At 36.3% G+C, this 20661-nt stretch overlaps 1 protein-coding gene across 1 annotated transcript in view; it reads left to right on the top strand.

The window, feature by feature from the left end:
• The window catches only part of LOC131074286 (vacuolar protein sorting-associated protein 53 A), a 216527-nt gene that overhangs the window by 94586 nt on the left and 101280 nt on the right, over nt 1-20661 (top strand). The window contains exons 10-14 of the mRNA XM_058010871.2: nt 8631-8694; nt 10233-10433; nt 10528-10569; nt 10693-10797; nt 10924-10983. Coding sequence (XP_057866854.2) covers nt 8631-8694; nt 10233-10433; nt 10528-10569; nt 10693-10797; nt 10924-10983 — 472 coding nt within the window. The remainder of the gene's footprint in view (nt 1-8630; nt 8695-10232; nt 10434-10527; nt 10570-10692; nt 10798-10923; nt 10984-20661) is intronic.

The raw sequence follows: 20661 nt of genomic DNA, 5'->3' as shown, positions 1-20661 counted from the left end.
GATTTTCTCAGTCTCTCTTTCAGCTGAGCAATAATTTCATTTGCTTCATCAATCTGCTTCTGATATCGGTATTCTTCCATGATCTTTTTCCTCAAGCTGTCAAGGTTTACTTCAAAGGACCAGAGCTCTGATACCAATTGTTAGTATTTAACCGGTGACTGAGAGGGGGCGGGGAGGGGGGGGGGGGTGAATCAGTCAAAGCAATTTACTTATAATTCAACCAATCAAACTGACCGGTTGACAACTATCCTTTGCATTGTCTTAAACATTGTGTAAATCATGAAAGCAAATAACATCATAGAAAAGAGATTTGCATGCACACATAAATATCACATAATACAGGTAATTATACGTGGAAACCCTCAGTTAGAGGGAGAAAACCACGGTGGGGATACTCCACATTCTCTCTTACTGCAGTGAAAAAGAGTGCCCTGTTAAGAGCTTACAATCTGTTCTTTCTGAGAACATAAACCTGTTAGAAGTGACTGGTATCTGGTTAAGAATACCTTAGAACTTGTTAAAGTTCACCTTGCTAGAGGATTTTACAACTTCATATTTGAAGTGACTCTGTTAAGAGATTATACATAAAGAACCGGTTAAGGTTCACCCTGTTAAGGGATTTACAATGCTGCAATTGTTAGAAGGCAACAAAGATGAATGATCTGTCTAATGACACTAACTTTGTCTCATAGATCCACTTTGCATGCTCTGTTCAACTGATCGGTGTCGGCTTCACCGATTCATACTTGTATTTGCTATACTCTGTTCTGCTCTCCCTGTTTACTTTCACACAGATCTTTTTCACATTGACAACAACATAATTAGAATGAATTATGTGAATATATTAGCCTCGAGTTTTGGCGCCAACTTTCCCTCCAAAACATCAGATTCAAAATTCTGTTACTGCGCCTTAAATTTCTCTCCAGAAATCATTCCAGGAATATCGGTCAAGACAGTCGTTCATGCCGATAAGTCCGCCGGTTGAAAAGGGAAAATTGCCGGTTCAACTGGATGTTAACTGGACGTTTCCAAGTTTGTCGGTTGAGACTCCTATTATGCTGGTGTACTGATCAAATTCTGCCTAACCGGTTACCTCCCGTATACCAGTCTATTATCTACTTAGCCGATTATCCTCTTGTGTACGGATTTGTTCACTGCTTAGCCGATTGACCTCTATTCATTGCTTAGTCGGTCTACACTCTGCTTGCCCTGTCTACACACTGCTTAGCTGGTCTATACTCTACTTAGTCGGTTAACTCACTGCCAATGGGAACAAGAACTCTTGTTCTTTACCGGTTATCCTATACTTCTTTACCGATGGACTATGAAGACTTAGAAGATGATGTTGCCAACAATGACAACCGTTTCATTCACCGGTCATACAAAATGCACCAAAATGCCACTTCTAATAGGGTGTTCTCAGAAAGAACATATTGTAAGCTCTTAACAGGGCACTCTTGCTAGAGGATTTTACAACTTCATATTTGAAGTGACTCTGTTAAGAGATTTTACATAAAGAACCGGTTAAGGTTCAACTTTTTAAGGGATTTACAATGCTGCAATTGTTAGAAGGCAACAAAGATGAATGATTTGTCTGATGACACTACCTCTGTCTCATAGATCCGCTTTGCATGCTCTGTTCAACTGATCGGTGTCGGCTTCACTGATTCATTCCTGTATTTGCTATACTCTGTTCTGCTCCCCCTGTTTACTTTCACACAGATCTTTTTTACATTGACAACAACATAATCAGAATGAATTATGTGAATATATTAGCCTTGAGTTCTGGCGCCAACTTTCCCTCCAAAACATCAGATTCAAAATTTTGTTACCGTGCCTTAAATTACTCTCCAGAAATCATTCCAGGAATATCGGTCAAGACAGTCTTTCATGCCGATAAGTCCGTCGGTTGAAAAGGGAAGACTGCCGGTTCAACTGGATGTTAACTGGACGTTTTCAAGTCTGTCAGTTGAGACTCCTATTATGCCGGTGTATTGATCAAATTCTACCTAACCGGTTACCTCATGTATACTGGTCTATTATCTACTTAGCCGATTATCCTCCTGTGTACCGATCTGTTCACTGCTTAGCCGGTTGACCTCCTGTGTGCTGGTGTACTCACTGCTTAGTCGGTCTACATTCTGCTTACCCTGTCTACACACTGCTTAGCCGGTGATATGACGTAAGCTCAAATGGTTTTCCCATTAAGTAATTTCGCCACATTTGGAGAGCATGCACAATGGCTGCCAATTCCAGATCATGGGGTGCATAATTTTGTTTGTAATTCTTCAACTTTTTGGACTCGTAGGCAATTACCTTCTCATTTTCCATAAGAGCCCCATCTAACCCCTCTTCGGATGCATCCGTAACAACCACAAAATGAGCTTCAGGATTTGGCACTTTCAAAATTGGTGTAGTTGTCAACTTATCTTTCAGATATTTAAAAGCTTTCTGATATTTCTCCGTGCACTCAAATCTTTTTCCCTTTCTTTGAAGAGTAGTGATATTCCTCAGAATTGGCCATTCCACTATGGCTTTTATCTTTGCCGGATCTCCGCTTGGGTTCTCGTAACCACTGTAGAATTATTTGCAGATGCTAAAGGTGTTCCTCCTCATTTCTTGAGTAAATTAGAATGTCATCCAAAAACACTAACACAAACTTATCCAAACAATCCTTAAACACACTGTTCATCAAATTCATGAATGTTGCTGGGGTATTGGTGAGCCCAAATGGTGAAATGGTAAATTCATAGTGCCCGTATCTTGTTCTAAAAGCTGTCTTATGTATATCCTCTTCTTTCAATCTCAACTGATGATAGCCTGATTGCAAATCTATTTTGGAGAATACTGCAGCCCCTTGCATTTGAAAATTAAGCCACTTTATGAAATTTGGGAACATTATAGTCCTCGCGGCCCAAACATTACTTGCCCTCAAGCAATTCTTTGCTGCACCACTAGGATCCCAAACCAATCATGGAGGCCGATACAAATACCTGCTTAAAGCTTTATGCTGCACCATGCATACAAGCATAGTTGAACTACTTGCAACTCGGCTCGACTCGCCAAGCCCCTGGGAAAAAAACTCGAGGAAAACTCGGGAAAAACTCGGCGAAAACTCGGCAACGTAAAAACACGCTTAATTTTAATAAAAAATGCATTTTTTTTGCAAAATTTAATGAGAAGATGCATCCAATGAGTCAATAAATGATAACACAAAAGAAACAAGCTGATCCTAGATATATTTAAATGCAAAGTGTCTACAAAATCGCATCCTCATGAGGAATGCTGATGGCTGGAAGCAAAATAGTAAATAGTTTTTGTAAAACCAAAAGTAAATACATCATTACAAATTACGATTACAACTTCCTCTTCCCAGCTCTAGGTAAAACTAGAGGAGAGGTAAAGCTAGAGTGTCTAGTCCTAGAAGTCTGTAGTGGGTGTGACTGTGCCTCCTCGCTCGGTATGGCTGGCTCATCCTCCATCCTGGATGAAGCTATGTCACCACCTGTTTGTGGCATTGGCAATGACTCCTCATCCTCATCCTCTTCCTCCTTAATGTCATCCAGCATGAAACCAAATCCACCCCCCACCTCCTCCATAGCTTGCCTCTCCAAGTTAGTGTTATCATCCTCAGAAAACAATGGAGGCTGCTCCTGTGATGTCCAATCACTGTAAGTATCTATATCATCCAAGTCAAGTGGACCACCTGCTACTTCCTCTACCCTCCTTACGCGCAATCGAAGATTATATTGCACAAAGACAAGGTCATTGAGGTTAAATTTTCCCTACTTCCATCAGCGCAGTTTCCCCCTATATTTTTCGATGGGGGTTTGGGGGCAGCGCCCCCAAGTTGGGGTCAAGGGGCAGCGCCCCTTGCGCGCTCCCTGTCGCGATATAGGGTGGGGTCGAGGGGCAGCGCCCTGCGAGGCCAAAAATACTTTAATTATTTTATAAAGGCGTCGAGTGTCATAAAGTATAAGAAAGGAAAAAGACATATTGAAATGCCACTAATACTTAAATGTTATATTTCATGTGTATACTCTGATGAAGAGAATGAAACTGACCTAAAAAAACAAAAAATATGTTTGGGCCCCTTTTTTTAGTCTAGCCGAGTTTTTTAAAGAAACTCGCCGAGATTTCGATTACTCGGCGAGTTTTTTGCAAAAACTCGGCGAGTTTTTTCTGTGAGTTAAAGTCAGAAAAATTCGGCGAGTTTTTGAAACTCGCCGAGTACTCTGCGAGTGTGTCATCTATGCATACAAGTACTATCTCCTTAACTCTCTTGGATGCAAGCTGAAAGATTGTCTGAATGACATCAACAAACTTGTCAATACACTCCTTGGCCTTACCCAATCTCCCCCGCGCTTCTCTGATTTACACACAACTATGCCATAATTTGTGAAGCAACTCATCAAGATCCATGTGTAACAATGCATACAATAGACCAATGCTTGGATACCAATTCCATCGACCATCCAAGTTGAATGTAAAGAGATAGATGTCTCTTGCTATGGATACACTAACATTCCTCCATCTAAGCTGGTAGATTATCGAAATGATGTGAAAAGTACACTTCATATGTGCATAGAATAGCATACCAGTCCATCTAACGCTATTGTTAAAAATCAGGCCAGCATCATACAAACTGAAAATCAGGCCTAAGATGATGTCAATGATGTCTCCAAGACCGTGTAATGATTTAGTATCCATCTCATGCCGATTATCAACAATTTAATCATGGTACCACACACTTCAACCAGCTGATGTAAGCCATGACGATTCTGAAGATGCTATAACCAGCCAAGTAGGACAGCCACCCACCATCTAAGTATCCATGTTATTTGACTGAAGTCCTAACTTTGGGACAACTGCATACCCAAAAGAAGTAGGTGTCACAAGCAAATCTGCATTATGGATGTCTTCATTTACACATAAAGACATGTCGTTAGTGGCTGGTCCACTAAGTTTATGCGCAACTATCCCAACTTCATCTACGATTCAAACCTTCAATGGGCTCTCTAAAAGAGGAAACTCATGAATCTCATGATGCAAACTAGATATCCCAATGGAATTTTTCTAATCATACCTCTTTTCTAGTTCACAAACATCTATATGTTTTTCTTGCTTCCTCATCTTGACAGGCTCATCCCTCAAATCTTGACTGTCAACAATAGAAGACTTCACACCACTATTATCCTCATGTGTTATGGCTGCCATAGATGACTGAATTTCTGCACATAGCCGATCAATCAATGCTGGTTTGGCAAGCTCTGGGACAGCATTTTCTTTAATGGTAACTTCTGAGTTTTCTTCTAGCTTCTGCTCTTTACTCTTCTCATCCCTACTAGTCTCTGTATCTTGCTTGCCTGTAAGACAATAGCCCTTCCTCCTATGCCCTCCTTTTTTTTCAGTCCACAATATTCAGTGAAGGTCATGTTATCACAGATTGCTGCACTCAAAGCATTGTATTCAGCATGAAGACAGTCCACCTCATTAGCTTGATCAGGTTGTCCTTCACCCTTGTCACATGCAGGCTTATCAATACTCTGTTTCTGATTGAGTCCTCTCAACAATTGGCCCACTTCCTTCAATATTTTAGACATGGTGATGTGCAGCTCTTCTCATGTCTTAAAGAAGACTTTAGCAGCATCTTCCTCTTCATTACCCATACTAATACTCTTCTTCTCTCTTTGAAGATACCTTTATGCAGTTTCTCTTATCAATTGCCCCCACAGGCTGATAGGATTTTAGGCTTTGATACCACTGAAATATACCCTTACTGATTTCTACTAGAAAATTGCAATGTAATTGCAAAGGAATTTTTATAAACAATTTGTATGACACCTTAAACCAATTCATCCGATATTTTGCAACAAAACCATAATGCACTATATAATGGAAATTAAATATTCAGGAACAATTCGGAACTTAAATCAGAATGATGACAATCTCTGACCTTTCATAGTTTACACCAGTCATGGGATGGATTAACTTCCCACTGAAGATATACAACGATTTGTTCTTGGCGTTGGAAGTCGCCAAGTCAATAGGTATTGATCTTCTATAGAGAGGGCCCAATCAATACTCTTTTAACCATGAGTAGAAATGTGCGATTGCAGGAAAGAATCAGAGATGTATATATACCCAGTTTGGTTGTTCCACCTAGATTATAGTTGCATCTTATACCAAAGAATCACGACACAAACACTCAGAACCACAAAATGATGAATCGTAATAAACCGATATGCTCCCCACCAAGAAACAATTCCTTAGATGGCTGCAATCGTATACTTTCTTTTATTGAATCGGCTCCATATTTGAATCAGGTTCTCTGCACAAAGAAATCAGACAGCTTTGATTGCACTTTAATATTTTCCTTCAATGAATCGAACTCCTCTTTCCCTTAGAGACGATTAAGCCTGGTGAAAACAGAATTCAAATAAATACATGGCTTAATGAATCGTATTAAATCACCCGCTGCAGACAACCTTTATTTTCTTTCTTCCATCCCTTAATCATACCCTTGACTTGCAACATAGGTTGCCGATATAAAGGTTCACGTCAGATATACTAAAATTCAAATATTCTGACTGAATTGCCACATCATTAACATTTGGCACCATTAGACGGCAAACATGAATCTTATCTGCTATGAATAGAATAACTCTGTCTCACAATATTACACCTATCTTTTAATCAATCACATCTTATAATTTCAATTTCCCAATATTGAATGTGGCGGATAATATTATTGAAACAGCAGACCGATATTGAATTTATAATCTGATCAAGCGCATAGATAGCCAGTTCTCAACCATATAAAAATGTCTCTTTATTTAACATGGAAGAAATTCTTCATAGGACAATATTGACCATCAATATCTGCAAATATCTTTATTTGTGAAACAAACCCTATTATCATGAGGCGCTTGTTGGTTTATCCTTTGAATGGGACTTAACCTATCAAATCTCTTGTCTCCACTATTATATTTTGTTCTGTATGTTTTACTTGGATCCCTGATGGGAACTTGTGAAGTCTTATGGAATAAGACGATTTTCCATAATGCCTTCATGCTACAATCCTTTGTTGATATAATATACTACTACCTACTTGCACTATTATGTACAAATTGTTATTTGCTAACTAATTGGAGGTGTTTCAAGGCTGCGACCCTTGACCACATAATGTTTTGTTGTTTATTATTATTAGGTTAACGATGGTGACATCACAACAACATGTATTATGGAAAAAGGGGACATGACAAAATAATCAATGTAATTTTTATGATATATTTAAGAACCTTCTATAAGAAGTTTCTCAATTTCCAAGGGATTTCCTTGAGAGATGTATAGAAATGCTAGACAGCATCATCTAAAGCCTTCTAAGTTCTAACATTTAGAGATGCCCCTTGTGTTTCTTTGAGGCATGGACACGTTTTAGATATGACGGAAGAGTATTGGGCATTAGGGTGTGATTCTTTGGGCAACCATGATAGATGAATATAAAATATCTTTTTCTCCTTAGGTTCCTTTCCAAACCTTCAGTTCTACCATCATTTGTATCATTTCCTAATAGGAAATGTTTCTTCAATCAAGTGCAACTCTTTGATTCCTCATTTCTAAAGCCATTCATTCCATGATGGTACCATCCTTACTCTTTAGCAGCAATCATTGTGAGAAATAGTAATCTATATGTGCCCATATGCTATGTTTTCACAAAATATGCCCAAATTGGGGACAAGGCTTTAACTTCTCATAGCAGCATGTTTTTTGCAGCTAAGATTATGGTATAGGAGTTTTCTAGTTTTATTTGTAGTAATTTAAAATTTTAGTACTCAGATTTTTTCCAAGAGACTTTTGAAAGTTGTTATTGTGCATGGTGTTCAAGGTTTAATGTGTTTGGAAATCACATCCAAAGCAAATTTTGATTGCTTGAAACCTGTTTTAGAGGCACACAAAACAGCTTGACATGACCATGCATTTCTATCGAATTAGTAGTTGTTTCTATGGGATCCTTAAATGCAAAGTCACGTTTTCTATCAAATAATGTTTGTGTCTTGTTGGTTGTAGTACATTGAAGAATCATCTCATAGGGGTTGTAATGCATTTTGGGATACATAATAGCATTGAGACACATTTCTTGTCTGTGTAACTTCAACTGATCCAATAGGTTTTGAAATCGACCAAGTATAGTCTACATGACACTAACTATCTAAAAATTAGTTTGACCATGCATTCTTCTTTTTTGGGCTTGATTGGCTGCAATATAATGTGTTTTGTCCCTTTAATAGTTGGAGATACATGCCTTTTCCTATCCCTTTCACAAACAAGTAGTTGTACATCTATCCCTAACAGATTCCGCATGAGCAAGTGTAACCAATCAGAATTAAATCAAGAAACTAGATATACTCCTAGAGAAGTTTTTTCATTTTCTATAGAGTAGAAATACACCTTAAGTATAGTTTTTCATTTTCTAAAGTAGAAGTAAACATAAAGCATGATTTTCATTTTCTATCATGCTTCTTATTAAAATCTCTAGGTCATATTTATGTTATTGCTTGCATTCAAGTTAATCTGCAAGTAATATCCAATGTAATTGTTTTGAACTTCTTGTATTTGTGCTGATTTAGGTCACAACTTACTGACATACTTGATGGCATGAAAGAGAAGCCAGACGTCGGAACATTGTTGCAGGTAATGTTCTATCGATTTTTCTTGTACCTATGATTCTACTTACCAGTTACCATATAATAGCATTTAAAATGTTCATCTCAACAAAGAACATTTCCTAGAAATATAACAGTACACATAATTTAATGTAATTCTGTTCAATCTATAATTTAATGTAGGTGGTTGGGGGAGTTTTGGTGGGTGCTGGGATTGAGAGACTCTTAAGCTCATTTATCCATGAATGTAATTGAATGCAGAACCTGTATAATAAAACTTGTTTTATTTGTGATTGTACAAAGTTCATTTTTTTCCAAGTTCAGATTACCAACAGTTGCGTCAGAGCGGTTAGCTTTGAGAGAGATCAATCCATTTAATTTTTTTTCTTTTCTGTTTATCGCATTTTTTTGTCATTTCCTTCTGATGAGCTTGAATTGTGGCATGGAGTTTAGTAATATACTGATTTGGCTGGGTTTTTGTTTATATAAATTCATATGGAGGGTTTTTGTTTATATAAATTCATATGAAGGGTTTTTTGAAGATTTTTAACAAAAATCTGTGTAAGCCACACTCATAAGCCAAATGCCAAACTTGTCTTCTCTCGTATGGCTTCTGTTTACAGGCCATATAACATTGAAAGTGGGTACAGATTTGAAGGAGGGTTTTAAACACTTTTATATGGATACCTAAATGGATGCGATTTCCTAAAGACATTTTTGGAACCTTCTTTCTGCTTGAAAAAGCAACCTGTATGACAGGATGGATTGATCAACAGTTTTGCTTAAGATTCTCCTTTTTCCTTGTTTGTTGAGGTCCAATTGTATTTAGTACGTTTGATGGACAGCAAGCAACATTTTTTAAGAGGGCATAATTATTTATTGTGAGCTATCCCTACTGTATGGTCTTTTTCATAAACTGGTGAAAATGGGTAGTTTCAGGACATACCGAGTTCATGTTATTTCATTTTTGTTTTGATGTCCTAATATTGATCATTTGTAAAATAAAAAGATTTTGATTTTTAGCCAATTTTTAAAATATTTTATATTTTAAAGTGCTGAGATTTCCTAGTTTTTACGAAGGGTAATATTCTTACTGTTTGGCCAAGCTGAGTTGATAGTTGAGCTTAAGTTTGGGTAATCTGGAATAAAGTTAAACCATTAGAGTGAAAAACCCTAAAATCTGTTAGTTCAACATGCTTCTTTGTATGAAAATGTGCAGTCATCTCTTGTTATGGTTTTAGGAGGTAGAAATAGTAAGGCATTTTGCCCTGCCATTTTTTGTATGCAGGATCCCTTTACTTATTTCCAGAATGCAAATGAGTCTTTGAAGCACTAGATTCAAAATTTTCAGGGATTGCACATTTTCTACAGTTTTTTTAGGATTGAAGATTTTAAATTGATACTGAAAATTTTTCCACGTGGAAGAAATTTATTGCCAAGCTTCTGGCTTCCTTAACAACTTAACAATTTAACATCATTTATTTATTTAATCTCTCTCTCTCTCTCTCTCTCTCTTCTTTGTTCTTGTTTCAATAACATTTGGACCTAAACATAATGCAATTATAGGCATTGCAAAGAACGCTAGAATTTGAGGAAGAGTTAGCAGAAAGGTTTGGAGGGGCTCCTGCTCTTGGTAAGGATGGAGAAAGTGACACAGAAGAGTTGGAAGATGGTTTGGACAGTGACAAGCAAACTGCATCAGAGATTAGGAAGAAGTATGAGAAGCAGCGTGCAGCTCAAGCTGGGACTGAAACAGAACCTAATCGAGTATGGATAAATGGTTACTTAAATTGTTGTTTTCTGCTTGAATCTATTTTTTAGAAGAGAGTTACTGATTTGGTTTCTGAGTTGGATGACATAGGGGAGTGAAACAGCCAAAGAATCACCTACTGCTGGATTTGGGGCAAGTAGCAAATTATTAAAATCAGTTTCAGTGTTATGTTTTTGGTTCTCCTTGATGTTACTCAATGCTGAACTTCAAGTCAGAGTATGTCGTAACAGTTTTGGATACATCCTTAACATGCAGTTCAATTTTCGAGGAATAATTTCATCTTGCTTTGAACCACACTTAATCATTTATGTTGAACTGGAGGAGAAGACTCTGATGGAAAATCTAGAAAAACTTGTCCAGGTTGGTTGCTTTTCAAGAAAACATTGCTCAAACATAGTGCTGAGATTTATATTCATCTTTAGATGAGTTTCCATTTTTTCTTTTATATAGGCACTTCAATCTTAAATATCTCGATTCTTCTAATAGGAGGAGACATGGGAGGCAGAGGAGGGCAGTCAGACTAATATTCTGTCAAGCAGCACACAGGTGATTATCATCTCTCACTTCACAAAATAGAGCTATATTATTCAAGAATATTGTTAATGACTGTTTCTAATTTTTCATGCTAGATTATTGGTAGTTCCATGTGTTTTCTGGCTCAAGTTTTAAGAGAATTAACACTCAAATTAAGTGAACATATTAATTTTTATGTTATATAACTTAATTTTTTTTCTGTGTGTTAGAGAAATATAATTATTTTCATCCCCTGGCTTCCTATCTTTATGTCTTTGCCATATATTGCATGAGGAGATTTGACGAGCCTCTATTTTTGGTAGATCAAAATATCTTGTGTTATTGGAAGCGTATTATCGTTCAGCTTGAAAAAAATAGGATACAACACAAAAATAATAGTTCCTATTAAATCTCCTTTTTAATAAATGAGAGTTATATCACTTCCCACTTCTGTAAAGAGTATTATATGAAAGTGAGCGATTCAATTAACATACTAAAGATAGAAAATAAACAAATTAAGTGTAGGTTAAACAAAATATCATTTAAGCACACAGTTACCGGTTTGGGTCTGCTGGTATATCATTTTTTTTTGGCTTGGGTTCGTTTTGGATTCATCCATGTAAAAACCATGTAAAACAAGTGCCACGTAGTGGCTAGTACTTGCCTTTTTAGTATTGTAATTTAATAATTGAATTGTTATAACCATAATTATTATTAAATCTTAATTTTAACTTTAATGATAATAATAATTAAAATTATAGTTATAATTTAATTATTATAGAAAATTAAGATTACAATTCATTATTAAGATTATAATAATTATTTAGTTAAAATCATCAAATGATTATAAATTGAAAAAATAATTCATTAAAACTAGAGTTAAAATATAATTTATCAGAATACTTTATGATCGTAAATTCTAATAATTTTACATGCAAAAAGTGATCCCCATGGCTATCTAGCTTCTTTTCCTTAGCCTTTAGAGCTAGTCCCATTTGAAGAATCTTCGAATGGAGTATAAGTTTAGCAAAGTTTTCTGTTTTGGTCTCCTCACTTCTAACTGTTATGGATATAAATTTTGTATAGTTATTCCCCCTTTTTTGGGTCAACTGTTAATGTGTTATTCTCAGGGGATTTTGCTACAAGTGTATGGCTCTCTTAGTGATTGAGGGTTGAAAGATTTCCCCTCCTTTTGGTTTTATTTCTTAATGTATGTAATTATTATCTTCTATATTAAAATCATTATATTTATAATTACATAACCCAATTTAATATCATTATATTCACCTCATGCACTCTCGTCATAATATTTACCATGTCGTTTACTTTTCTCACTTTTTTATTAATATTATAATATTTATTGGTTCACAACAATTATTTTTTTAAGAGTTATTTTATTTTCATTTTAAATTATTAAAATATATAAGAATTGTTTCTTGAGTAATATAATTTAGGTAAAAAACATTTTATAATTATTTTAAACATTAAAATTATTTATATCATTTTTTAAAATTGAATAGTTTTTAAATATATAAATATTAATATCATTTAAATAGTATAAAAAATTTACTTAATTATTCAACGGTGATGATCATAATTACTATCTAATCTAATAATTAATAATAACTAAAATTATAACTATAGATTAATTATTATAGAAAATTAAGAATAAAACTAATTATTTCGATTATAATAATCTTAACTAGTAATTATTTAGTTAAAAAATTTAAATAATTAAAAATCAAAAAATAATTGATTAAAATACCTATAATGATAAATTATAATAATTCCAAATTAAAAAGTTAAAATTATATCTTATATAAATTTATTTATTTAAGAATATAATATTAACTTATTAATTATTATTTTAAAATACAAAATTATTACATTTCTATTTATAATTATCTAACCATATTTAATATGATTATATTCAATTCATACCTAGTAATTAAATTTATTATGTTATTTACTTTTCCCACTTTTTTGTATTAAGTTGCACATTTTAATTTAGTTTGTATTTTAAAACCTAATAATTTGCCTAAACATTTGCTTAATAGTGGATTTGTGAAATTTTTTCTAAAAGTTTAAACATACTAAATATTATTTTAACATACCTAAAAAATTGTCCAATAAAATTCATTCAGATAGTGGATCCTGAAAATCCCTAATAAGATGTAAATTTTCCAAGCCAATTAGATTGGAGATAAATAATTTCTATAATTTAGAAACTTAAAAATCATGCATGTTAACTTTAGCACGAAGAAGTACCGAGAGGTCCCTTACATCGGCAAGCCATCACCTGTCGCCCGGAGAATAATAGAGAGTGGCATCATCAAGGCGGCCGGTTTTCCTCCAGCCATTCAGTGCCACGAGTTAATGATCGAGTGTGCCCGTCATTACAATCCGCAGTCCAGGACAATTGTGTCCAATGAGGGAAACACTTTGGCGTACCTTTCAGAGGAAGCCATAAGTGAAGCCTTCCATCTTCCAGAGCACAGGGACATGATATACAAGAGTATTGAAGGAGCCAGATCAGTGTACGATGATGATCCAGATGCTTGCTTAAGCATAATCAACAAGAACTGGCTACTCAAGAGTCGTCCCCGTCTGAGCAAAGTACCGAACACACCACACAGGATTGATTTCCAAGAGGAGTACAGAGATTTGATTACCATGCTCAACAGAGTTACAGGAGCACCTCATGCCTTCTATTTTGAGAAATGGATGTTTTACTTCATCCAGGTGATTGTTCAAGGAAAGGGTACAATACATTGGGCTAGGATAATTAGCCATTGCTTGGACGTACAGTTGAGAAGACTCAGGGCTACTAAGTCCTTCCACATGAGTTCATACGTCATCTATGCCTTAATCAGGAGCGTTGAGTACGCAAGACTACCTCACAGAGGAGTGATTGGAAGAGGACCCGGCGAGGTCAGAGTTTGTGAATCCTATACCTACTTGCATCATCCACCAGGGAAGAACTACAAGTTAATCAATGATACTTTCACGATGAACATCACAAGGACGTTGCAAGGAGGGATTCACAACAGATTATCTCAGGATGCCCAGGAATTCATCAAGAGGTACGGTGCTTGGTTCATTCAGTTTCCCAAGTTCACTTACATTAGAGTGTATGGATGTCCTTTACCTCCATACATGTTGCCGAGGTACCCGACAGATAGAATTGTGTTACTTGAAGTAACAAGGCAGTTGGCAGCATATGTGAAGGCATTCAGACACAGACATCAGAATGGAGTTCAGGTACCTATTATTTTGGGTAATTCAGTTGAGGTATGTCCTAATGTCTTAGCCATGGATGACGCAGAGAAGGAGTTAGCCTTGTATCCTTTTTCATCTTTTGCTTGGAGGAATAGTTTTGATCCACATGGACATTTAGAGGAGATGGTCGGTAGAAGATTTAGACATGAGTACCAAATTGAAGATTTTATGATGAATCTCCTAGATGATCTCGAAGTGAAACGAAAGATACATTCTAGATTGCCTTTGGATTTCATCAGGAAATGTAAGATTTACAGAGTGGCCGACCAAGCTCAGGACAACGGCAGGCACATCCAATCTTCATATGATAGAGAAAGCAAAACAATAAGTTTGAATTGGAATGAGCCCGAGGCTGTGGATTTAAATGATTTGATGGCACCAGTCTTGTCTTGTACTCGTAGATGGGTAGACGTTCAGCATCAGAAGTTGAGAGAACAGGGCATAGCTATGTCTTTTACTTTGGAAGAAAAGCCAGCCGAAGGTGGAGCCAGTGTTAGTGAAGGCAATCCTAATCTTAGGAATTCAGGTGAAGGTAACCTTCGATGTGCCAGTGAGGGCAATCTCCATTCGAGAGGTTCGAAGAGAAAGGAAAGATCAGAAAAGAAAGAGCCTTCCAAGAAAAAGCAAGGTGCCGACAAAGATCAAACACCAGGTACTTCTTCCAGGCCAGAGGATAGAACAGTTCGAGTAGAAGAGTCCATGGAATCGATGGTACAGAATGCCAGACAGGAGGAAGAACAGGCACAGCATGCTTCATCCGATGGATCTCTCCAAGACTATGATTTAGATAATGATAATGAAGTAACATCTCCTCCCAGACAAGAAGAAATAGTACATAAAGAGATTCAAGTTCAAGAGCCAAGATCAAATATCCCAGATTGGTTGAAGGAAAGATTGACTAGGGTGATCGTAATTGAGGACGAGGACAGTGCAATTGATTTAGAGAGCCTTGTTGGACGTTCACATATGACAACAGAGAAGAAGAAGGCTACAAAGATGTCCAAGATGATTTGAGATGAGACTGGATCTAGAAAACTGCAGATAGCTACACCAGCAGCAGACAAATATGAAGGTGAGATCCTAGCAGAAGACTATCATATACAGACTATTGAGTTAGGACCTTCCACAACAGAGCAGACTTTAGATGATGCCACCGACACATTTGAGGCATTGAAGGACAAGTTTAGAGAAGAAGTAGAAAAGAATAGAAAGCTTGAGAAAGAGGTCGGTGCATGGAGGACATATTTCAGTCACATCAATGAACCTTTGGGACGTCAGGATCCAGTTAGATCACCATTGCAGGCATTGCCCCTTCAATCAATCAATGAAGCAGAAAGATTCAGGAATATGGTCCAGCGTACATGTAGTTGGATGGATAGATCTCACACGGTGGCCATAGAGTTTGTTACAAGGATGTCGAAGATCACCCATCAGGCTATCCAAGTTCTTGAGATTATTCACAGATTGATGGCCACAGTTGCTGCATTTGCTCATACCAAGGACGTTGTCATCCCTGTCTTGAAAGTTATAAGACATACATCCAGAAGAATTTTAGCACAAGAGAAGATCTTAGAAGGTGATTCTCACAGTTTGTTTCAGTGGTCAACCTTACTCCATATAAAGAGTGTTCTCTTTGAGGACATCAGTGTTAGATGTGGTCAAGTTGAGGAGGTGATCAATCCGATCCAGGACAGAGTATTTGAGGTACTTCGTACCATTCTTGGCAGAAGGATCGAGGTCGAGATAGATGTGGATTTACAAGAATTTGAGGATAGAATCAAGATCATCTTTCGCAAGGACGCAGATGTTACAGATGAGCAGTATGATCAGATGTATGCCACCATGCTCCTGATTGATAGAACAAAGGAACTTGAACCTACTTGGGACACAGCTCTTCTAGATGCATTTGATCAGGTTATCCACTTAGAAGAGAGTATCAAGAATCTTCCCGAGATTCCAAGCACAGAAATCGAAGGAATCGTGACAAAATTCATTGCACATGCTAAGAAAGAGAATTGGAAAGGGAATAAGATTCTAGATGAAAGGTTGTTACAGATGACATGACATCTTATTTCTCATTGGCTGATACCTCCTAGATTTTTGTGCCAAATTTAATATTTGGCTATGTATTTAATGTTGTTCAGTAAAAAGGAGGTCATTTGTAACAAACCCTAATTAGGGTTTAGGTGTCATGATCTTGTCCATTGATTTACTTTCAATCTGGACCTTTCATTGTAACTGGGGATGCTATTTATACCCCCATTTTTCATTTCATTTGATAATAGAAAAATAGTGAATAAGTGAGAGAGATAATAGTTGATTAGAGTTAGAAGCAATTTTTATTTTGTAGCAAGATTGAGTCTTGAAGAGAGGAATTCAAGCAATTGTTGTATATGATGACTTGGAAATCAATAAAATATTGAAGTTATGGTGTTTTGTTGCAAGTTTCTTGAGTTATCTTCATGGTTGTTGGATGTATTTGAATCACGCTCAATCGAAGTAGTTTGTTAATTTGAAAGACTAAGTGTGAGATTTGATATTTGGTAGGATTCGCAATCCAAACCACTAGCTTCTTGCTGATTGTAGGAACGCCTTGCGTGGTCAACTGGAAAACATTTTGAGTCCTTAACCTTCAAGCATTTTCGTATCTAGGATATGTACCTTCGTAGTAGTGTCCTTGGTCTTTGATGCATTGAATACCATTATTACCTTAGAAGATCGCACTAATTTCAATTGAGTTGTTATCTTATGGCAAAATTGAAGTTGGTTGAGTCTTGCCAAATCTCATTCATGCTAAGTCATTCATAGGGTTAGGCTAGATTAGACTTTCTTAAACCCTGTCCTTTTTCCATTTTTTGAAAATTCCTTTTAGTCTAGTAAAATCTTCGAGCTTTTGAATACGTAAGACGCCTTGGAGGAAACAGCAAATCACATCATACCACTAAAAAGCTTGTCCACACGTGGAGACCCCACTAAAAGAACCTTGGAGTCCATCTAACTGATCCTTTTTGCAGATCTTCAGCAGTTAGAGACTATTTTCTCAAGAGAGGATAAGATGCCTGTCGGTATTTTATTCTGTGTATGATTGTGTATAAAATACACGTCAACAGGTATACACACACACACATACACACATATATATATGTATGCACACACACACACATACACACATATATATATGTATGCTTGTGTGTATATATGTATGTAAGTGTGTATATATGTATATGTGTATGTGTATATATGCAGATACATACATATGTACGTACGTATGTATATATGTGTATATGTATGTATATACACACATACATATGTATGCATGTATGTATATATATGTATATATATATACATATGTATTTATGTATGAATATATACACATACACATACACATACACATACACATACACATACACATATATATGTATACATATATACATGTATATATATACATGTGTGTGTGTATATACATATATATATATACACACACACATATATGTATACATACACACATATATGTATACATACACACATATATGTATACATACACACATATATGTATACATATACATGTATATACACACACATATATGTATATATATATACATGTATACACACACATATATGTATATATATACATGTATATATGTATACACACACATATATGTATATATATACATGTATATATGTATACATATATACATGTATATATGTATATATATATACATATATACATATATGTGTATATATATACATATGTATATATAGAGAAACGAGACTCGCCCGAAATCGCCCAAACTCGGCGAGTCCGAGTCCGAGTCAGGCCAAACGAGTCCCAGGGGCTCGGACTCGGACTCGGCCGAGTCTGGAGAGTAAACTCGCCAGACTCGCCGAGTTGGCGATTTTGGCTCAAAATCGCCAGACTCGGCGAGTCCTGAGCCCCAGACTCGGCTACTGGCTGGGTTAATAAAATGACCAAAAAAAAATCATTTTAAAAAGTTTTTTTGGAAGGGCGAAATTTGACATTTTGGTCTCTCCGTCAGGATTATTTTATGGAATATAAATTATACTTTAAGTTATATTCCATATATACTGTCAGGATGTTTGAGAGTGGTTTCGGGCCTCTAGGAGTTATATTGCAAAATCTAGTTTTTGGAGGATTCTTCAGTTTTCCAGACTTAGTCAAATTTCAGGATCAGGACATTCCAGACTTAGCCAAATTTCAGGGCATTTGAAGATCAGGATGACATTCCAGACTTTATCACTCACCAACTTGACCTAGCTTGGACCTTCAAGAATGATACTCACTCACCAAGCAAGACCCAATTAGCAACAAGAGCAAAACCAGGCCCTAAGGAAGACTCTCAAAGAAACCCTAATTCAGACTTGTAATAAGCATTTTTGGCCTCGCGGGGCGCTGCCCCTCGACCTCGCCCTGTATCGCGACAGGGAGTGTGCAAGGGGCGCTGCCCCTTGACCCCACCTTGGGGGCGCTGCCCCCAAACCCCCGTTGAAAAATATGGGGGAAACTGCGTCGATAGAAGTAGAGAAAATTTAACCTCCGAGTCTGACATTGATTGGATCGACCAGGTAGATATAGAGGTTGAGACTGTAGCCATGGCAGAGGAGGAGCGGAGAGCACGAGCACAGACAGGAGATTCAGAGGCAGATAGTGACACGGATGTTCCTGATGTTGGTGAGCATGGCATGGTGTCACGGGGAGCGGCTATGGCAGTCGAATCATCCAGGACCTACCTTAGACGCCTTCGCAGGGGGTTGGGGCCGGAGAGTGCAGGCTCCTCTGAGCCATAGACTTGTAGTTGTATTTACCTTTGGTATTTGTATGAAACATTTGATGATGATCATATGATGACATGGATTTTTTATTCCATGAGTTTTGTAATATTGTATACATTTGACAATATTTATATATCTATGTTTGTTATTTTCTTCAGCTACAATTTGCGTTTATGCTTATGTGATTGATGTATACTTGTGTATGTAATCAAATGAGCCGAGTTTGATGATGTTATTGTGTCTTTAAGGTGTATTCAATAAAGGGTGTCTGAAACAAGTTTTAAATATTTAAAAATCTCTAAATTTCTTGAGTTTTTCACTATCCCGAGTCCAGCCGAGTCTAGAGCCGAGTCTGACGCCGAGTCCCGAGTCCGAGTCCGAGTTGGCCTTGCCGAGTCCGAGCCGAGTTCGAGTCCCGTTTCTTTGATATATACACACGTGTGTGTATATATATATGTGTGTGTATATATATATATACATATGTATATATATGTATGTATATGTGTGTGTATGCATATGTATATATATATATGTATACATATATACATGTATATATATACATATATACATATATATGTGTATATATATATGTATACATGTATATATATGTTTGCATATAAAAAGATGTGTTTATATATATATATACATGTGTATATATATATATACAAAAAAGTTAAAATATACAAAATTGTAACTATTGTTAATGTATTTTTATGCACTTCGAACACAAAATAAAATACCTATGTATTCTATCCTCTTTTAAACAAAGAAACTTTGAATGTTAAACAAAGTGATCAATCAAAGCAACTCCCAAGGTTTACAATGTGAACTATGCGACTTAGTTGCTTGGGATAGACTCAGTGAATTTGATGTGAGTTTGTTGGAATCACAAGGGGACTTACGTTTTGCTTGAACTCTACTGGAACATAGACTCTAACTATACTTGCTTAGAAAATAAGGATAAAAGAGACAAGGGTTTAGAAAGACTACGCTACTCCTAAGATCAATGATGATGATGAATGCTATTTAGATAGACAAACTCCCTTAAATCAAGCCTTGCTTTGCCATGGTGACACAACAACTACCTTAGCACAATGATGAGGTTCAGGCTAACTTTACACTGTGACTTACAATCAGCAAACCACAAAAATTATGAACCAAGGAGCTCATTACAATATATTTATAAGCATCCACCATAATCAATGCTATGAGAAGTAGAAACAATGCAACAAGTTGAAATAGCACAGCAAAGTCCACCATAACTTCAATGAAAACAGTATGTTTATTACAACAAGCCTTGGCAACAATCTCCTTTCCTCCTACTCTACTCTATTAATTATCTGGCTATTATCTATTATCTATTAACATTTATAATGAGAGATTTGAGCCTTATATAAAGGTCTCATTACATTTTTAAGGTTCAGATTGACTCACAAATCAATGGCCAAGATCTAACAAGAAAACCCTAATTAGGGGTTGTTACAACAAACTCTTTCTTGATCAATTGCTGGAACTTGGTCATCTGATGTTGCAATATGGTGATGCTTTTGGTCCTAGACTAGCTTGAGTTTTAAAAGAAATGGCAAAAGATGAAGGGTTGAGAAACTCCATTCTAAGGCCTATAACGTAAGAAGATGGATG

This window comes from Cryptomeria japonica, chromosome 7 (assembly GCF_030272615.1).
Source record: "Cryptomeria japonica chromosome 7, Sugi_1.0, whole genome shotgun sequence".
NCBI lineage: Eukaryota > Viridiplantae > Streptophyta > Pinopsida > Cupressales > Cupressaceae > Cryptomeria > Cryptomeria japonica.
Note: the sequence above shows the minus strand (reverse complement) of the source record. Positions and strands in the feature narration are given on the sequence as shown.